The sequence below is a fragment of the Ornithorhynchus anatinus genome, chromosome 4 (assembly GCF_004115215.2).
Source record: "Ornithorhynchus anatinus isolate Pmale09 chromosome 4, mOrnAna1.pri.v4, whole genome shotgun sequence".
Taxonomy (NCBI): domain Eukaryota; kingdom Metazoa; phylum Chordata; class Mammalia; order Monotremata; family Ornithorhynchidae; genus Ornithorhynchus; species Ornithorhynchus anatinus.
Window position 1 is genome coordinate 58066437 of NC_041731.1, and position 19576 is coordinate 58086012.

Consider the following 19576-nt stretch of genomic DNA (forward strand, 5'->3'; position numbering starts at 1 on the left):
GGCCTAGTGGAAAGACCATGGGCCTTGAAGTCAGAAGACTTGAGTTCTAATCCCAGCTCAACCACATGTCTGCTGAGTAACATTGGGCACATCCCTTAACTTGTCTGTGCCATAGTTATCTGTAAAATGGGAATTAAGACTCTGAGCCCCACATGGGACAAGGACCATGTCCAGCCTGATTAGCTTGTATCTACCCCAGGGCTTTGAACACATAGTGAGCGCTTTACAAATACCATTAAAAAAATCTAGCATATAATAAGAAAACTTCTTCCAGTATATTTCCCAGGTCTTTCACCGTTACTTCCTTTCCACCATTACAGGTCTTGCTGATGAGATTCCAATAGGATATATTTTATTTCCTTGTTATGATGCTGGATTTCTGTATACATCATTTCAGATATTGAAATATCTAGGATTGGTTCACTGATTATCCGAGGAACACAACATGTATTGTGGGTTTAGAACTTGCAACCTCAGTGACAGTGAATGTAGAATTGGTCATTTTTTTCCACAGGACTTTGTCCACGCTAAACAGCTGTTTGCTGCTTGCCTGGAGCTGGTGACAGAATTCTCTCCAAAGTTACGTCAAGTCATGCTGAATGAGATGCTGCTTCTAGACATTCACACCCATGAAGCTGGACCAGGGCAATCAGGGGACCGTCCTCCTTCTGACCTTATCAGCAGAGTCCGAGGATATCTGGAAATGAGGCTTCCTGGTAAGAATTCTTTTCACATCAAACCTAAAAACATACGGGGCGATGGAAGGATATGCCTCTCACGTAAGGGAACCGGCACAAATCTACTGACCTTAGGTGTCCTATAGAAAAACATTCTCCCACATTTCGAAGGAGGGGTTGGTTTACGGGAGGAACACAAAGTCTTTAAAATAGCTAATAATGATTATGGTTGTGTCTGTTAAACGCTTAGCGTGGCTCAGTGGCAAGAGCCAGGGCTTGGGAGTCAGAGGTCATGGGTTCTAATCCTGACTCTATCGCTTGTCAGCTGTGTGATTTTGGGCAAGTCACTTCACTTCTCTGTGCCACAGTTACCTCATCTGGAAAATGAGGATTAAGACTGTGAGCCCCATGTGGGACAACCTGATCACCTTGTATCCCCCCAGCGCTTAGAACAGTGCTTTGCACATAGTAAACGCTTCACAAATACCATCATTATTATTATGTGCCCAACACTGAACTCAGCGCTGGGGTGAATACAAGGTGATCAGGTCAAACACAGTTCCTGTCCTACATCCCTGCTCTACCACTTGTCAGCTGTGTGACTATGGGCAAGTCACTTAACTTCTCTGTGCCTCAGTTCCCTCATCTGTAAAATGGGGATTAAGACTGTGAGCCTCACGTGGGACAACCTGATTATCCTGTGTCTACCCCAGTGCTTAGAACAGTGCTCTGCACATAGTAAACGCTTAACAAATACCAACATTATTATTACATAATGCTCACAGTCTAAAGGGGAGAGAAACTGGGCATTTCAGACCCATTTTACAGATGAGGAAACTGATGCAGAGAGAAGTGAAGTGACTTGCCTGAGGCCACATAGCAGACAGATGACAGAACTATGATTAAAATCCAGGTTTCTTGGACTCCCAGGTCTGTGTTCTTTGCACTAGACCACACTGCTTCTCCAGAATATGGGAGAGTTGAACTCAGTTATAAGCCTGTCCATATTAAACTGCTAATGGGGAAATAAGCAGAATTGATGACAAATTTGGTTGAAAATACCCAGGAAAACACATAAATTGTAACAAAACCTTTTTAAGAATTTTACCATGTGGTCTTCTGATTTGAAGCTTGTGGGGAATTAAAAGGGCAAAATTACAAAGAATCACCAGACTTTCAAGAGAATCTGGAGTAATTGTGTTGCTGGAGATTTGGGGGTTTCAGGCTCATTGATCAAAGTGAAAATTCCATTGTATTCAAGGTCGATTATAAACTTAGGAAAAGTCCTCCCACTTCTAATGTAATAGCATTTATACTAACAAATTTACTTTTCTTTTAGATATTCCTCTTCGACAAGTTGTTGCAGAGGAGTGTGTTGCTTTCATGTTAAATTGGCGGGAAAATGAATACCTTACTCTGCAAGTTCCAGCATTTTTGCTACAGAGTAATCCCTATGTGAAGGTAATGGAGAGGGTTCGTTTGAAATAGTTGTAAGGAGGATAGGGTCAGTACACTGACCCTTTAGTTAGTACTTCGAAAATGTATTTTCTTTCATCATCATCTTCATCCGTGGTATTTATTGAGTGCTTTCTGTGTGCAGGGCACTGTATTAAGCACTCGCTTGGGGGAGAGTACTAAACAACAGAGTTGGTAGTTAAGTTCCCTGCCATGTTGGGTAGGGATTGTCTCTATTTGTTGCCGAATTGTACTTTCCAAACACTTAGTACAGTGTTCTGCACATAGTAAACGCTCAAATATTATTGAATGAATGAACTTACAGTCAAGAGGAGGAGGCAGCTGTTTTCTTTCCATTATATCGTACAATTTTCTTATTTAATGAAAACTAGTAGTCCAAAAGAGTTTACAGTACTTTTGACAAATCTGAATGAGTAAAGAATAAGGTAAAGCAAAGGGCTGTGGCAACTCTAGCCATATCTCTTTATTGTATTGGGGCCATCTGCAGTTCTTATTAATAATAATAATTGTGTTAACCGCTTACTATGCACCAGGCACTGTAGTAAGCGCTGGGGTGGATACAAGCAAATTGGGCTGGACACAGTCCCTGTCCCACGTGGGGCTCAAAGTCTCAATCCCCATTTTGCAGGTGAGGTAACTCACGCACAGAGAAGTGAATTGACTTGCCCAAGGTCACACAGCAGACAAGTGGCAGAGCCAGGATTAGGAACCATGGCCTTCCGACTCCCAGGCCCGTGCTCTACCCACTCATTCATTCATTCATTCAATAGTATTTATTGAGCGCTTACTATGTGCAGAGCACTGTACTAAGCGCTTGGGATGAACAAGTCGGCAACAGATAGAGACAGTCCCTGCCGTTTGACGGGCTTACAGTCTAATCGGGGGAGACGGACAGACGAGAACAATGGCACTAAACAGCGTCAAGGGGAAGAACATCTCGTAAAAACAATGGCAACTAAATAGAATCAAGGCGATGTACAATTCATTAACAAAATAAATAGGGTAACGAAAATATATATAGTTGAGCGGACGGGTACAGTGCTGTGGGGATGGGAAGGGAGAGGTGGAGGAGCAGAGGGAAAAGGGGAAAATGAGGCTTTAGCTGCGGAGAGGTAAAGGGGGGATGGCAGAGGGAGTAGAGGGGGAAGAGGAGCTCAGTCTGGGAACGCCTCTTGGAGGAGGTGATTTTTAAGTAAGGTTTTGAAGAGGGAAAGAGAATCAGTTTGGCGGAGGTGAGGAGGGAGGGCGTTCCAGGACCGCGGGAGGACGTGACCCAGGGGTCGACGGCGGGATAGGTGAGACCGAGGGACGGTGAGGAGGTGGGCGGCGGAGGAGCGGAGCGTGCGGGGTGGGCGGTAGAAAGAAGGGAGGAGAGGTAGGAAGGGGCAAGGTGATGGAGAGCCTTGAAGCCTAGAGTGAGGAGTTTTTGTTTGGAGCGGAGGTCCATAGGCAACCACTGGAGTCGTTTAAGAAGGGGAGTGACGTGCCCAGATCGTTTCTGCAGGAAGATGAGCCGGGCAGCGGAGTGAAGAATAGACCGGAGCGGGGCGAGAGAGGAGGAAGGGAGGTCGGAGAGAAGGCTGACACAGTAGTCTAGCCGGGATATAATGAGAGCCCGTAATAGTAAGGTAGCCGTTTGGGTGGAGAGGAAAGGGCGGATCTTGGCGATATTGTAGAGGTGAAACCGGCAGGTCTTGGTAACGGATAGGATGTGTGGGGTGAACGAGAGTGACGAGTCAAGGATGACACCGAGATTGCGGGCCTGCGGGACGGGAAGGATGGTCGTGCCATCCACGGTGATAGAGAAGTCTGGGAGCGGACCGGGTTTGGGAGGGAAGATGAGGAGCTCAGTCTTGCTCATGTTGAGTTTTAGGTGGCGGGCCGACATCCAGGTGGAGACGTCCCGGAGGCAGGAGGAGATGCGAGCCCGAAGGGAGGGGGAGAGGACAGGGGCGGAGATGTAGATCTGCGTGTCATCTGCGTAGAGATGGTAGTCAAAGCCGTGAGAGCGGATGAGTTCACCGAGGGAGTGAGTGTAAATGGAGAACAGAAGAGGGCCAAGAACCGACCCTTGAGGAACTCCAACAGTTAAAGGATGGGAGGGGGAGGAGGCTCCAGCGTAGGAGACCGAGAATGATCGGCCAGGGAGGTAAGAGGAGAACCGGGAGAGGACAGAGTCCGTGAAGCCAAGGTGAGATAAGGTATGGAGGAGGAGGGGATGGTCGACAGTGTCAAAGGCAGCAGAGAGGTCAAGGAGGATCAGAATGGAGTAGGAGCCATCGGATTTGGCAAGAAGGAGGTCACGGGTGACCTTAGAGAGAGCAGTCTCGGTAGAGCGGAGGGGACGGAAGCCAGATCGGAGGGGGTCTAGGAGAGAATGGGAGTTAAGGAATTCTAGGCATCGATTGTAGACGACTCGTTCTAGGATTTTGGAAAGGAAGGGTAGTAGGGAGATAGGACGATAACTGGAGGGGGAAGTGGGGTCAAGAGTGGGTTTTTTTAGGATGGGGGAGACGTGGGCGTGTTTGAAGGCAGAGGGGAAGGAGCCCTTGGAGATTGAGTGGTTAAAAATAGAAGTTAAGGAAGGGAGGAGGGCAGGGGCGATGGTTTTAAGAAGGTGAGAGGGAATGAGGTCCGAGGCACAGGTGGAGGGGGTGGCACTTGCGAGGAGGGAGGAGATCTCCTCTGAGGATACTGCAGGGAAGGATGGGAAAGTAGGGGAGGGGGTTGTTGGGGGGGAGGGGAGAGGCGGAGGGGTGACTTTGGGGAGCTCAGACCTGATCGTGTTGATTTTCGTGAGGAAATAGGTGGCCAGATCATTGGGGGTGAGAGATGGGGGAGGGGGAGGAACACTCGGCCATGCTGCTCCTGCTGCTGCTTTTGTGGAGCGGGGGAGAATGATGTCACTGGGGGTTCTCAGCCCTAAATCCTGGCCAAAAAAGCTTTGCGGTCATTTTAGGGGTGCCCAGACCCTAGTCACCCTTCGCTGGGCCCTAAAGCATTCCAGTTCTTCCATTCTTCTAACCCAGGTTTGGAGACCTTTTCTGCTTGGAGCTTCCCAAAGCCCTGCACCCTTTTTTCAGTCACCGGCCTTTGACAAAAGCCCAGGAATCTCCCCAAAGGCAAAGGAGACGAAAACCAGCCTCCCTCCCTTCCCCCCCCCACCTCCCCCACCCCCGTCCTCACCCCCCACCTCCTCAGGAGGCTTGGTGGATAAAGCGCTTTCTCCTCTTACTGCAGCTCCAAGGCCACATATCTCCCCAGCCCACAGAGCTTCTCTTCAGCTCCTACCACAGCCAGACACCAAGATCTGAGATCTCAAAAATGTTCACTGGGGTCTTAAGTGGGTAACAATGAAAACAATTCCTTTTTAAACTGTCTTGCCCTAGCTCGATCAACGAATGGTATTTATTGAGCACTTAGTGTGCAGAGCACTATACTAAGCGTTTGGGAGAGTACGATATGTCAGTAAACAGACACGTTCCTTGCCCGTGATGAGTTTATGAACTAGAGGTAACACTTATCCCCTAGGACCTTGCAGTGTTGCCTTTAGGCATTCCAGCGCCTTCCCTTCTTTTGGGGTGCCCAAGTTTCTCTCCCCCCCCCCCCGAGTCTACTAATTCTCTCTTACATTCCCCAAGGTGTAACACAGTGTTCTCCCCACAGTAGGTGCTCAGTAAATAGAGACTATTGATTGATAAATGACCGATAAGTGCTGAGGATAGAACATCTCTCCCAGCTCAGTTATATTGTACTTTCCCAAGCACTTAGTACAGTCCTTTGCCCCCAGTAAGCGCTTAATAAATACTGTTGATTGATTGCTGGAAAAACTATAGCGGCACTAAGGACGGGGGTGGGTTAGTGCAGCTGCAGTTGTGTGACTTTATTGGGATTTTCCAATTAATTTCCCAGGAGAACCTGGGAAAACATAGGGCTCTTGGCTGGGTGTGAAGGTGGGGAGAGCATGAGGGAGGGGTAAAGGGTGAAACAGTCCAGTGCGTGGGGTACAGTTAGAAGGTGAGTTTGGCTAGAGCCTGAAGTAAATCTGTTTGGGCCATAAAGCGGCCCACGTGACCATACCTGCAAGGCTTTAGATAGTCACAGTAATACTATAAATCCAGATGGAATTGAGAAGCAGTGTGGCCTTGTGGGTAGAGCACGGGCTTAGGGGTTGGAATAATATAATAATTAGGGTATTTGTTAAGCACTTACCATGTGCCAAGCACTGTTCTAAGCACTGGGTTAGATACAAGGTCATCAGGTTGTCCCATGTGGGGCTCACTGTCTTAATCCCCATTTTACAGATGAGATAACTGAGGCCCAGAGAAGTGAAGTGACTTGCCAAAAGTCACATGGCTGACAAGCGGCGGAGCCGGGATTAGAACCCACAACCTCTGACTGCCAAGTCCGGGCTCTTTCCATTAAGCCACGCTGGGACCTGGGCTCTAATATTGACTTTGCCACTTGTCTGCTGTGCGAGCGTGGGTGAGTCACTTGACTTTTCTGGGCCTCAGTTCCCTTATCTGGCAAATGGGGATTGAAACTTTGAGCCCCATGTGGGCCAGGGACTGTGTGATCAGATTAGCTTGCATTTACCCCAGTGCCTAGTATGGTGCCTGGCATGTAGTGTGCGCTTAACAAATAACCACAATTGAATTCAGTTCTAATGTGACTCTTGTGAACTTCATTTTATTTTGTTTTCTCAAAGCTGGGACAACTTTTGGCAGCTACTTGCAAAGAACTTCCTGGCCCTAAAGAAAGCAGGCGAACAGCAAAAGATCTCTGGGAAGTGGTTGTCCAGATCTGCAGTGTGTCCAGCCAACACAAACGGGGAAATGATGGCAGAGTAAGCTTAATAAAGCAGAGAGATTCTACGTTGGGGATTATGTACAGGTGTGTTGGCCTTGATTTTTTTGTTTGGGGCGGGGGAGGGGGTGGTTTGGTAATATGTCTATCAGTTTTTGTCCGTGTTCCTATTTAAGTTAGCTAGCCTAAGAACTGTCAGGAGACCAGGGATGTAGGCAGGGAATGTGTCTGTTGTTAAATTGTACTCTCCCAAGCACTTAGTACAATGCTCTGCACATAGTAAGTGCTCAATAAATACACTTGATCGACTGACTGACCGTATTACCTGAGGAGGAATGTTAGGCCTCAAGCACCTTCCAAAGTGAGAGTGAGGTGGCCCATCTGTCATTTCCTCCTGAACCTTCCAAGGGTCAGCAGAACAGATGTTGATTGTCTAGAAAGTCCTGCCACACAGTTTAACCGAAAACACGTTACGGTAGATGAATCAATCAGAAGCCTCCAGGTCATTATTTTTGCAAAAAAGAGAGAATTCCTGTGTTATTACACATTTGTAAGCTCATTGTGGGCAGGGGACGTGTCTGCAAATTCTGTTTTACTCTCCCAAGTGCTTAGTAAAGTGCTCTGCGTGTAGTAAGTGCTCAATATTCATTCATTCAATAGTATTTATTGAGCACTTACTATGTGCAGAGCACTGTACTAAGCGCTTAGAATGGACAGTTTGGCAACAGATAGATACAATCCCTGCCCATTGACGGGCTTACAGTCTAATTGGAGGAAACAGATAAAAACAGTAGCAATAAATAGAATCAAGGGGATGTACATCTCATTAACAAAATAAATAGGGTAATAAACTATGTAAAATTGTATTAAGATTCAATATTCAGCCACACCAGTGAATGCATATTACGTGTTCCGGCAAGAATGAGCCTCTGATATGTAAATAGATCTGGATGATACCAGTGAAATCCCTACTCCTTGAGGGTCCTGGAACACTACCAAAAGGCTTGAGGTGAAGGGCAGAAATAATAGTGATAAGTCTCTCCCTGTTGGTCAGAGGAAGGGGAGAGAGGGAGAGGCAGAATCTGAGAGGAGAGAGAGAGAAAAAGGGCCAAAACGGGAAGGCCAGCAAGGATAAAGGAGCAGGAGAGGGAAAGAAAGAGAAGACAGGGCAATTGCAAGATCAGAATAAGAGTGACTTAGTGGGTTAAGAAGGATAATGGGAACAGGGAAAGATTGGACAATAGAGTGTCAGGCTAAAAGTAGAAAAATGAGGAAATGCAGAAGAGAGGCCTAGAGTTTGAAGACTGGGAAAGAGAGGGACAGATATGGAGCAGTAAAATGGATGGAGAAACTGTCCTGTCCCTGACTTTCCTCTCCCTGTAAACAGCACTACCGTCCTTTCTGCCTCACAAGCCTGTAACTTGAGCATTACGCTTGACTCATCTCTTTCACTCAAGCCACACATTTAATCTGTCATGAACTCCTGTCAGTTCTACCTTCACTGCATCTCTAGAATCAGCCCTTTCCTGTCCAGCCGAACTGCTATCATTCTGATCCCGGCACTTATCAGTCCCACCTTGACTACTGCATCAGCCTCCTCGCTGACTCCTCCCTGCCTCCAGTCTCTCCTTTTCCAGTCCGTACTTCCCTCTGCTGCCGGGATCATTTTTCTGCGAAACCGTTCAGTCCGTATTTCCCCACTCTTCAAGGACCTCCAGCGATTGACCACCCACCTTCACATCAGACAAACTCTTTATCTCCGGCTTTCAAGCACTCAGTCACCCCTCTCCCTCCGACCTAACCTCACTGTTCTACAATCCCACCTACAGACTCCGCTCCTCTAACAGCACCCTACTCTCTATACTCTATACCTCCGTCTCCTCTTTCCTGGCCCCTTCGCCTTGCCCACATCTCCTCCCTTTGGCTTGTAACTCTTTCCCCCTTCACATCCTACAGTCCACACCACTCCCTTCACCTTCCAGACCTTCCTAAAATCACATTACCTCCAAGAAGCCCCCATTTCCCATACCCACCCTTCTCTATCCTTTGCTTACGTACTTAGCTGTGTGCCCTTTAAGCCCTATGTTGCTCCTTCCAGCCCCAAAGCATAGATGCCCTTGTCCTTATAGTTTTCTCTTTCCCCTATGAGAAGCAGCGTGGCTCACTGGAAAGAGCACGGGCTTTGGAGTCAGAGGTCATGGGTTCGAACCCCGGCTCTGCCACTTGCCACCTGTGTGACTTTGGGCAAGTCACTTAACTTCTCGGTGCCTCAGTTCCCTCATCTGTAAAATGGGGATTAAGACTGTGAGCCCCACGTGGGACAACCTGATTCCCCTGTGTCTACCCCAGCGCTTAGAACAGTGCTCGGCACATAGTAAGCGCTTAACAAATACCAACAATATAATATATATATATATATTTTATTGTCTGTCTCCCCCTTAGACTGTAAACTCTGTGTGGGCAGGCTTTGTGTCTACTTTGTGGTATTGTATTTTCCAAGAGTTTAGTGCAGTATTCTGCACAGAGTCAGTGCTCAGTAAATACCATTGTTTGATAACCAAAAAAAATTGAGGGCTATGAGGAGAGGGGCAAGCAGAAATGAGAATAATAATAATTATGATATTTGTTAAGCACTTACTATGTGCCAAGCTCCGTTCTAAGCTCTGGGGTAGATACAAGGTAATCAGCTGAGGCGCGCATTCATTCATTTGATTGTATTTATTGAGCGCTTACTGTTTGCAGAGCATGTACAGAGCTTGGAAAGTATAATTCGGCGACAGAGACAATCCCTACCCAACAATGAGCTCACAGTCTAGAATCCCCATTTTACAGACGAGATAACTGAGGCACAGAGAAGTTGTCGTACAGCAGAAAGTAGCCGAGCCGGGAGCCGAGAAGGGTGATGGGGGGAATTCTAGGATGAGAGGACAGGATAAAAGAGAAGAAAAAGTGCAGCACCTTTAAGTGATTAGCAAGAATGATTTTTCCATTTTATTATTTTAAAATATATGTATGTTACATTATGGTATGTTTGTGACTGTAGACTTCCTGCTTTTACAAGTGGCTCGAGGGCAGCTTGTGCGCTCTAGGTTATTTCAGGTTGAATGTAATGTAGCAGACTTTTAAGAATGCCTAAGTTTATACCTGAGGATCGAGATATTAATTGAAAAGACACACAAATGCCTTCTGCTTAGTGTCAGGCAGTAAACCTCTTTATATGCACATCTACAAATTATTTCATTGATCTTAATCAGAATCTCCAAATATCAAATAACGGACATTAAATTTTCTTTTTTTATCATGTAGGAGTGAGCTGCTGTCTTTCATCAAAAAATTGCGGGTAGGTTTCACAAGAAAATTGCTGTGACTTACCCAGTGAGTTGAAAAATGGTGATAAATTCTAAAAATGTCTGAATTTGCATTACTGAATTCCAAGTTACTAGTATGTTGGGAATTGGGGCACAGAACTCAGTGGGTATTGCCCTCCCTAAGGGAGGAACTTTAAGTAGGCACCTTTTAGAAACTTTGCAGGTAGTCACCGGCCATCCTTGACCCGTGTAGTGCAAAAGAGCCTGCTGGGTCATAGAGTCCGCTAGCCAGTTTCTGGCCTAGGTGCAAGGAGTTGTCCTTTTCCCTCTCCATTCTGGAGTTTCGTATAGTCCTAGGTGTCCCATGTCACCCCTCTAGGAACCTCGTCCCTATCGTGTTTCTACCCTTGTCCACTTATGCCTCAGTTTATGTGACAGTCCCACCACAGTAAAAAAAAAAAAAAAAAAGCTTGAATGGGAGGAGGAGGAGTGGCTCTAAAGGCAGTGTAAAACTCTTCCTCCCTCCCCCTGTGGCCTTCATTGTGGATTAGTGGCTAGAGCACAGGCCTGAGAGTCAGAAGGACCTGGGTCTAATCCTGGCTCTGCAACATAATAATAATAATGATATTTGTTAAGCGCTTACTATGTGCCAGGTATTATTCTAAGCACTGGGGTAGATACAAGGTAATCAGGTTGTCCCCCATGAGGCTCACAGTCTTCATCCCCATTTTACAAATGAGGAAACTGAGGCCCAGTGAAGTGACTTGCCCAAAGTCACACAGCTGATATGTGATGGAGCCGGGATGAACCCATGACCTCTGACTTCCAAGTCCGGGCTCTTTCCACTAAGCCACTCTGCTTTTGTGGTGTGACCTTGGGCAAGTTACTTCACTTCTGTGGGCCTCAGTTATCTCATCTGTAAAGTGGGGATTAAGGGCGTGAGCCCTGTGAGGAACAGGGATGGTGTCCAAGCTAATTAACTTGTGTCTACTTCAGCGCTTAGAACAGTGCTTGGCACATAGTAAGTGCTTAACAAGTACCATTAGATTATGTTTTTCTTCCTGGCAATAGTGTGTCGTGGCAAGGTCCTGACAGTGGCCTGCTGTGCAGGAAAGTTGGCAGGGCCCACTCTCTGAACTTGTCTCTGAACTTTAGGGGAAGCAGCGTGGCTCAGTGGAAAGAGCCCGGACTTGGGAGTCGGAGGTCACGAGTTTGAATCCTGCCTCTGCCACTTGTCAGCTGTGTGACTGTGGGCAAATCACTTAACTTCTCTTGGTCTCAGTTACCTCATCTGTAAAATGGGATGAAGACTGTGAGCCCCACATGGGACAACCTGATTACCCTGTATCTACCCAGCACTTAGAACAGTGCTCTGCACATAGTAAGCGCTTAACAAATACCAACATTATTATTATTGTCTACTCTTCCAGGTATGGAAGCAGTGCTAATTCCCTCTGACCCTCTCACTTCACTCCTCTTCATGAGGTTCCAGACAACTCTGGAATTGCAGCTCTGCCCCAGCCTTTTCGCCCACCTTTAAAGGAGAATAAACATCCATTTTACACCCTCTTAAATTTGGTTTCCTGCAAAGATTTGAAATAGTTGCACAGTGGTTGCCTCTGAAAATGAGGAGTAAAGGTGGATTATCTAACCCTTCTTTCTGTTTGCTTTCTTTCCAGGAACCATTGGTTTTGACTACAATCTTATCTTTATTTGTGAAACTGCACAATGTACGGGTTAGTATTTATCACATTGTCTCGTCTTTGCATTTTGGAAAGAAATTTCTTATCAAATGGCTTTTTTCCCCTCCCAGGAGGACATCGTGAATGACATTACTGCAGAACACATGTCTATTTGGCCATCCTCCATTCCCAAGTAAGAAATCTGTTATGGAATACCTACTTTGAAGTTATTTCTAATGTTTGCAGCCAGTAAAATTAACTAAATCTTAGTCACGGTACTTAAAGCAAATCTTATTCTCTTAACAACTCCTGTTAAAATTGCTCATTTAACCCAAAATATGGATAATTGTATTATATGATCAGAGAGGGAACCACGAATTTAAGTCATAGATCCTCATCAGTAGTATTTATCAAGCAGAGGACTGCAGGTAACATTTGGGAGAGTTCAGTAGAAGGAAAAAACCGGTTTCCTCCCCCTCCTGTCATACAAGCTATGAACAGCAGCAGTAGTAGTGATAGTATTAAATGCTTCGTGGATGCAGAGCACTGTGCTAAGCGCTGGAGAAGAATATACAGGCAGGAATTAGATACTCATTCATTCATTCAATAGTATTTATTGAGCGCTTACTATGTGCAGAGCACTGTACTAAGCGCTTGGGATGAACAAGTCGGCAACAGATAGAGACGGTCCCTGCCGTTTGACGGGCTTACAGTCTAATCGGGGGAGACGGACAGGCAAGAACAATGGCACTAAACAGCGTCAAGGGGAAGAACATCTCGTAAAAACAATGGCAACTAAATAGAATCAAGGCGATGTACAATTCATTAACAAAATAAATAGGGTAACGAAAATATATACAGTTGAGCGGACGAGTACAGTGCTGTGGGGATGGGAAGGGAGAGGTGGAGGAGCAGAGGGAAAAGGGGAAAATGAGGCTTTAGCTGCGGAGAGGTAAAGGGGGGATGGCAGAGGGAGTAGAGGGGGAAGAGGAGCTCAGTCTGGGAACGCCTCTTGGAGGAGGTGATTTTTAAGTAGGGTTTTGAAGAGGGAAAGAGAATCAGTTCCCTGCCCCTTAGAGGCTCACAATCTAAACCTCTGCTCCTCATCCCCTCCCCGTCACCCCTACTCCCTCCCTCTGCTCTACCCCCTTCCCCGCCCCACAGCACTTGTGTATGTTTATTTTATTTATTCTATTTATTTTATTAATGATGTGAATATATCTATAATTCTTTGTATCTATTTTGATGCTCTTGATGCCTGTCTACTTGTTTGTTGTCTGTCTCCCCCTTCGAGACTGTGAGTCCATTGTGTGGTAGGGATTATCTCTATCAGTTGCCCAATTAGACTTTCCAACCGCTTAGTACGGTGCTCTGCACACAGTAAGTGCTGAGTAAATATGATTGAATGAATGAATGAGAGGGGACTGGAGACAGATACTTAAGGAGAGACATAGCAAACCACTAAGATGCCATAAAGACATGTAGGCCATTTTGTGCCATGAGATCAAGGATCCCACCAGGGTCTACTTGTGACGATTCTAAAGGCGCCGACCCGAAGGGAGGGCGTTACCTGCTGAGTTCTGCATCCCCAATTCCAAACTTACTATTGCCATGAAATTTTAGCACAGAATTCAGGTGTCATCTTCAAGAGACTGCTTTCTGAATTTATCGCCATTTTAAAACGTTAAGGGGTGAGTCATTGCAGAAAGTGGGATTATTGGGGCCCAGCTGGACCTACGCAGTATATTGCCCCAAGATCCTCCCCTTTCCTTTCTCTTCCCTCTAAGGCTGGTTGGGCCAGAAATGGGCACTGCGTAGCTCAGTGGAAAGAGCCTGGGCTTCGGAGTCAGAGGTCATGGGTTCGACTCCCGGCTCTGCCACTTATCAGCTGTGTGACTGTGTGCAAGTCACTTAACTTCTCTGTGCCTCAGTTCCCTCATCTGTAAAATGGGGGTTAACTGTGAGCCGTACAGGGGACAACCTGATGACCCTGTATCTACCCCAGCGCTTAGAACAGTGCTCTGCACGTAGTAAGTGCTTAACAAATACCAACATCAGTGCAGGTCCCCTCTTTTTGATGCCCGCAGAGACTATGGAAACAGTTTTCTCTGCTTTCGGTTTTATAATTCTAATAATAATTATGGTATTTGTTAAGCCTTTACTAGGTGCCAGGCACTGTTCTAACTACTGGGGTAGATACAAGCAAGTCGGGTTGGACAAAGTCCCTGTCCCATATAGGGCTCACAAGTCTCAATCCCCATTTTCCTGATGGGTAACTGAGGCCCAGTGAAGTGACTTTCCCAGGGTCACATTGCAGACAAGTGTCAAGAGTCAGGATTAGAACCCATGACCTTTGGACTCCCAGACCCATGCTCTATCCACTACGCATCCACGGGATGACTGTACTCCCTTCTCCCCCTCAGGGTTGCATCTGAAAGGCCTTTGGTAGGAAGAAACTAAAGAAAAGCCTTCTGGTTCTCATTTATGTATCCTTACTCTTGTAGGCTCCAGTCTATTCACAAGTGTCCTTGTGGGTCATTAGTTGTATTTGTTGATTGCTTTACTTTGTGCAGAGCACTGTGCTAAGCACTTGAGAGAGTACAGTATAATAGAGTCTGTAGACATGTTCCCTGCCTACAAGGAGCTTACAGTTTCACTATATAAGGTCTCAAGTACCAGAATTATTTGCCGTGTTCTTGTTAATTGCTTTAGAGTATATGTGTTGTTTGGGGCTTGGGAATTAGGTGAACCGTTCTGACAAACTGAGGCAGAGAAGAGTTGCGACTGGGTCTGTGAGTTACAATGATTTAAGATGCAGCTCCTATTTTTACGGTTTAAAAAAGATAAGTGCAAATTAGCATACCTGTACTGGAAGCAAATCAGTTTTGCCCAAATGCATTGGTTCCATCCACCTTGTCATCTCTGGGGTTGAAAGTACTGTGAGTGGTTCAGAAAGTGCCCTAGCACATCAATAGAGTCAAGTTTGGGGTTGGGCAAATGGGATGAGCCAGCAGGCTAGACCTGCATGTAGAGAAAGGGGAAAGTCCCAGAAATGCCTGAAGGAGGAAAACAATTCACTCCTCAAGTCCTCTTCCAGAAGGGAGAGCTCTTTTGCATAGGATGTCCATCACTCATCTGGTGACACCAGCCAGAGCGCAACTAATTACAGGGGAGTCTTGGGCAAGAAAGAGGCCAGAAAAGTGGGAAGGGAGAGCCACAGCCCTAAGGAGGGAAGAGTCCATGTTGGCATCTGAAGGCAATGAGCCATGGGAACGAGTGTTCCTGCTGTGCCTCCGAAAGGAACGGGCCTGGGAAGCTGGCATTCTCCAGGAAGGCTGAGAGGGAGCAGGGTGAACTCTCAGGAAAGGACCTGGAGACCACGAGCCCACAGAGATTTGGGGCTAAAGGAAGATCAGAAATGGGTTCAGGGAGCAGGGGCCTCTATTTCAAGTTAAAAAGTACCACCAGATCAGGGAAGATGATTATACTTTGGATCTAGCTTAAGATTCTCTTTTGTAATGACTGCCATTGCTGAAACCTTTACCAAAGTCAATGCTAGTTATCTGTTTGTAGCCAGTGTGCCTCTGTGTGTATTTTGCATGTAGTTTGTAATATTGCAGGTGTGCAGTCACAGGCTGGGAGAGGACTTGCATTTGGCATTCCTCCAAAACTCAAAGCCAGTCAGTCGAATTTATCGAGCAGTTACTGTGTTCAGAGCACTACTAAGCGCTGGAGAGAGTACGGTGCAACAGTAAACGGACACATTCCCTGCTCACAACGAGCTTACAGTTCAGAGGGAGAGACAGACATTAATAGAATAAATAAATTACAGATATGGACGTAAGTGCTGTGGGATTGGGGTGTGGGGGGATGAATAAAGGGAACAAGTCAGGGCGATGCAGAAAGGAGTGGGAGAAGAGGAAAGGAGGGTTTAGGGAAGACCTCTTGGAGGAGATGTACCTTCAGTAAGACTTTGAAAGGAGAGAAGAGTTATTGTCTTTCGGATATGAGGAGAGAGGGTGTTACAGGCCAGAGGCAGGATGTGGGCGAGAGGTTGCTGGTGAGATAGACGAGATGGAGGTGCAGTGAGAAGGTTAACGTTAGAGGAGCCCGGTTCGGGGGCTGAAAGTGCTGGACTGACTAGCTGAACCCGAGTGCTTCTCCAGGGGTTCCAGATCTAACTGTTACAGAATGGTGCCAGCAAACTACTGGAACAACATTAGGGAACACTAGTTTGGAGTCTGAAAATATTCCCCAGCCCTGAGTTGCTAGACACTGGACACCATGGCATAGTGGATAGAGCACAGGCCTGGGACTCAGAAGGTCATGGGTTCTAATCCCGGCTCTGCCACTTGTCTGCTGTGGGACCTTGGGAAAGTCACTTCACTGGGCCTCAGTTACCTCATCTATAAAATGGGGTTTGGGACAGGGACTGTGTCCAACCTGATTTACTTGTATCTACCACAGTGCTTAGAACAGTGCTTGGCACATAATAAAGGCTAAACAAGTACCGTTATTATTATCCAGTGCTTAGTATAGTGCTTAGCGCAGAGTGGGCAATTAACTATTATGATTATTTTTATCCAACCTCAGAAGTGGTAAAAATACAGAAGAAAGATGATTCCATAAAATAAGCCCAAATGTTCCGCGCCTATAAAGATACCCCAAAAGCCCATTTTACAGTGGCTCTAATAAACTGTAGAAGTCTAAGTGCCAGGCTTCAGTTTAGAGCACAAGGGTGTGAAGGTGATTGCTACCATAATCCCTGGAGAGTGGATACATCTTGGTGGGACAACAATGCGAAAACATTGTTTTCTATCATAAATGAGAATGCAAAATGACATCCACATCCATTCCATTGTGCCACACTTAAACACCTTTTTTATGGTATTTGTTAAGTGCTTACTATGTGCCGGGCACTGTACTAAGCACTGGGGTAGATACACGGTAGATACTGGGATAGATACACGTTAGATACTGGGTAGATGCTCGTGGGCAGGGAATGTGTCCATATGTTGTTATAGTGCACTCTCCCAAGTGCTCAAGTACAGTGTTCTGTACACAGTAAGCTCTCAAATACAATTGGATGAATGAATGAGGTAACTGAGGCACAGAGAAGCTAAATGACTTGTGCCTAAGGTCACTCAGCACACAAGTGGTGAGGCCAGGATTAGGACCCTGGTCTTCTGACTTTCAGGCCCGTATTCTTTCCACTAGGCCAAGCTGCTTCTTATTTCCTTACTTTTTCTATTGCAAGCTTTCCTGTGAAGATGAACCAGCATTTTCTATGCGGTTGAGGAAGCAAACACTTGGTGGAAGGGTCAGATCAGAATAGAGCCATTATTTCCTGACAGCCCTCCTTCAGGGACCCAAATGTGAATTCATTCCAATTCCAGACCATTTTTCAGTGGGCTCTCCTCCACTTCCACGCCAAGCTTTACTTTCAGAATGGCAAAAACGAGCCAGAAATTTGGATTTATTTCTTTCATTTAAAAATAAAATTGGTGGAGGGTTTTGTGGTCGTTGGGCTTGTTGAATTTAACTTTGGTAGCATCTTGAGAGAGAGACCTGTTTGAACCTTCATTCAAGAAGCTGTCTTATCCCTTCCTAGACCCAGTGAGGTAGCCCTCCTGAAAAGCACCCCCAGGAGGTATTCCTCAACTAATCCCCTCACCCCAGTACTCTTCAGCTTTTACTCAATTTCGATTTCCTTTTTCCCTTTTACTGTTTTCCATCTTTCTATGTATTGACATTGTGTGCTTATCAGCTCTTCCGCTAGACTGTAAACACATGGAAGGCAGGAACCATTTCAGTCAATCATATTTTTAAGCACTTATTGTGTATACTGAGTGCTTGGGAGAGTACAGTTTAACAGTTGGTAGGCTTGTTTCCTGCCTGCAAGGAGCTTACAGTCTTAGAGGGGCAGAACAGTCTAGAGGGAGACCATATCTTTTACTCGTATTCTCCCAAGGGCCTGTTTAAGCACTGTGCTATACAGCAAACAGTAAATACCAATGAAAGGTCTCTCGCCCATAATGGTTTTTGCACTTTTATCGGATTATAAAATTTAAACTTGTTTAGACATCTTACCTAATCCTCATCTCTATTAAGGTTTCTTTATAGATTTCTCATAAATGTGTGATGAAAAAGTAACATTTGCCCATGCCAAAGAGGTAACTCTTAAAATATCCTTTTTTAAGCCTTCAGTCAGTGGATTTTGAAGCCGTTGCCATTACTGTCAAAGAGCTAGTTCGGTATGCACTTACTATAAACTCAAACAACCACTCCTGGCTCATTATCCAGGCAGACATTTATTTTGGTAAGTGAAGCATTTACTTGATTTAAGTGTTCTTTGTTTTTTTTGTAATAAATGAAACTTGATTCCTTCCTAAATTAAGACAAAAACTACTAGTGATGGGAATACAGATTGATGGTAAACGAGTAAGGGAAAAGCTGGGGAGTATATACAGTTATTCTTCTAGTCTAGAGCGCATCATTTTCAGCAGAACAAGTGTCATCTGATACTGTAATAAAATTGGTTCAGTATTAATTGCCATGGTATTAGCTTCCTTTAGTCGTGCTGCATCCTTGCTCTGTATTTCCTTTCACTGTTTCTCATCCACTCCCTCAATTATTATTATTGTTAGATTTGTTATGCTCTTTTACTGTCCTAACCACCGAGCTAGATACTGTAAATGAGATCAGACACAATCCCTTCAAGACATCCCTACTTAGATGTCTTGTTGATGCCTCAAATTTATCATGTCCAAAAGATAACACTTTATATTCCTACCCAAACCCTATCCTCCCCCTAACTTTTTCCCATCCCTGTAGACAACACCACCATCCTCCCTGTCTCCTGAGTCTGTAACCTTGTCATTGTCCCTGACATCTCTCTATGAAGCAGCATGGCGCAGTAGATAGAGCACAGACCTGGGAGTCAGAAGGTCATGGTTCTAATCCCGGCTCCAAAACGCTGTCTCCCATGTGACCTTGGGCAAGTCACTTCTCTTCTCTGGGCCTCTGTTACCTCATCTGTAAAATGGGGATTAAGACTGTGAGCCCCATGTAGGACAGGGACTGTGTCCAACCTGATTTGCTTGTATCAACCCTAGCGCTTAGTACAGTGCCTGGCATAGAGTAAGTGCTTAACAAATACCACAGTTATTATTGTTGTTGTTGTTATCATCATCCAACCCACATATTCAGTGTCACCAAGTCCTGTAGGTTCAAGATCCACCCTTTCCTCTCCATCCAAACTACTACCATGTTAATCCAAGCACTTATCCTATCCCTCCTTGACTACTGTATCGGCCTCCTCTCTGACCTCCCAGCCTCTTCTCACTCCAGCCCTTCCTTCACTCTGCTGCCTTGATCATTTTTCTTTGCACGGTTCAGTCCACGTTACCACACTTTTCAAGCTCCTCCAGTGGTTGCCCATCCACCTCTGCATCAAACAGAAATCCTTAGCATCACCTTTAAAACACTCAATCGTGCCCCCTCCTACCTTACATTGCTGCTTTCCTCCTATAACCCAGCCCGCACACTTCTCTAAAGTGACCTCAATCACTGTATTTTGATCTTGTCTGTCTTGCTGCCAATCTCTCATCCATGTCCTGCCTCTGGC

General features: G+C 45.7%; 1 protein-coding gene across 2 annotated transcripts in view; it reads left to right on the forward strand.

The window, feature by feature from the left end:
- INTS8 (integrator complex subunit 8) overlaps positions 1-19576 on the forward strand; it is a 59243-nt gene that overhangs the window by 32952 nt on the left and 6715 nt on the right. The window contains exons 15-21 of one of the 2 annotated variants that reach the window (XM_029062194.1): positions 515-716; positions 2017-2138; positions 6862-7046; positions 10266-10299; positions 11947-12003; positions 12081-12142; positions 18150-18268. In XM_029062194.1, the coding sequence (XP_028918027.1) occupies positions 515-716; positions 2017-2138; positions 6862-7046; positions 10266-10299; positions 11947-12003; positions 12081-12142; positions 18150-18268 (781 nt within the window). The remainder of the gene's footprint in view (positions 1-514; positions 717-2016; positions 2139-6861; positions 7047-10265; positions 10300-11946; positions 12004-12080; positions 12143-18149; positions 18269-19576) is intronic. The other variant, XM_029062195.1, reaches the window with a different exon arrangement.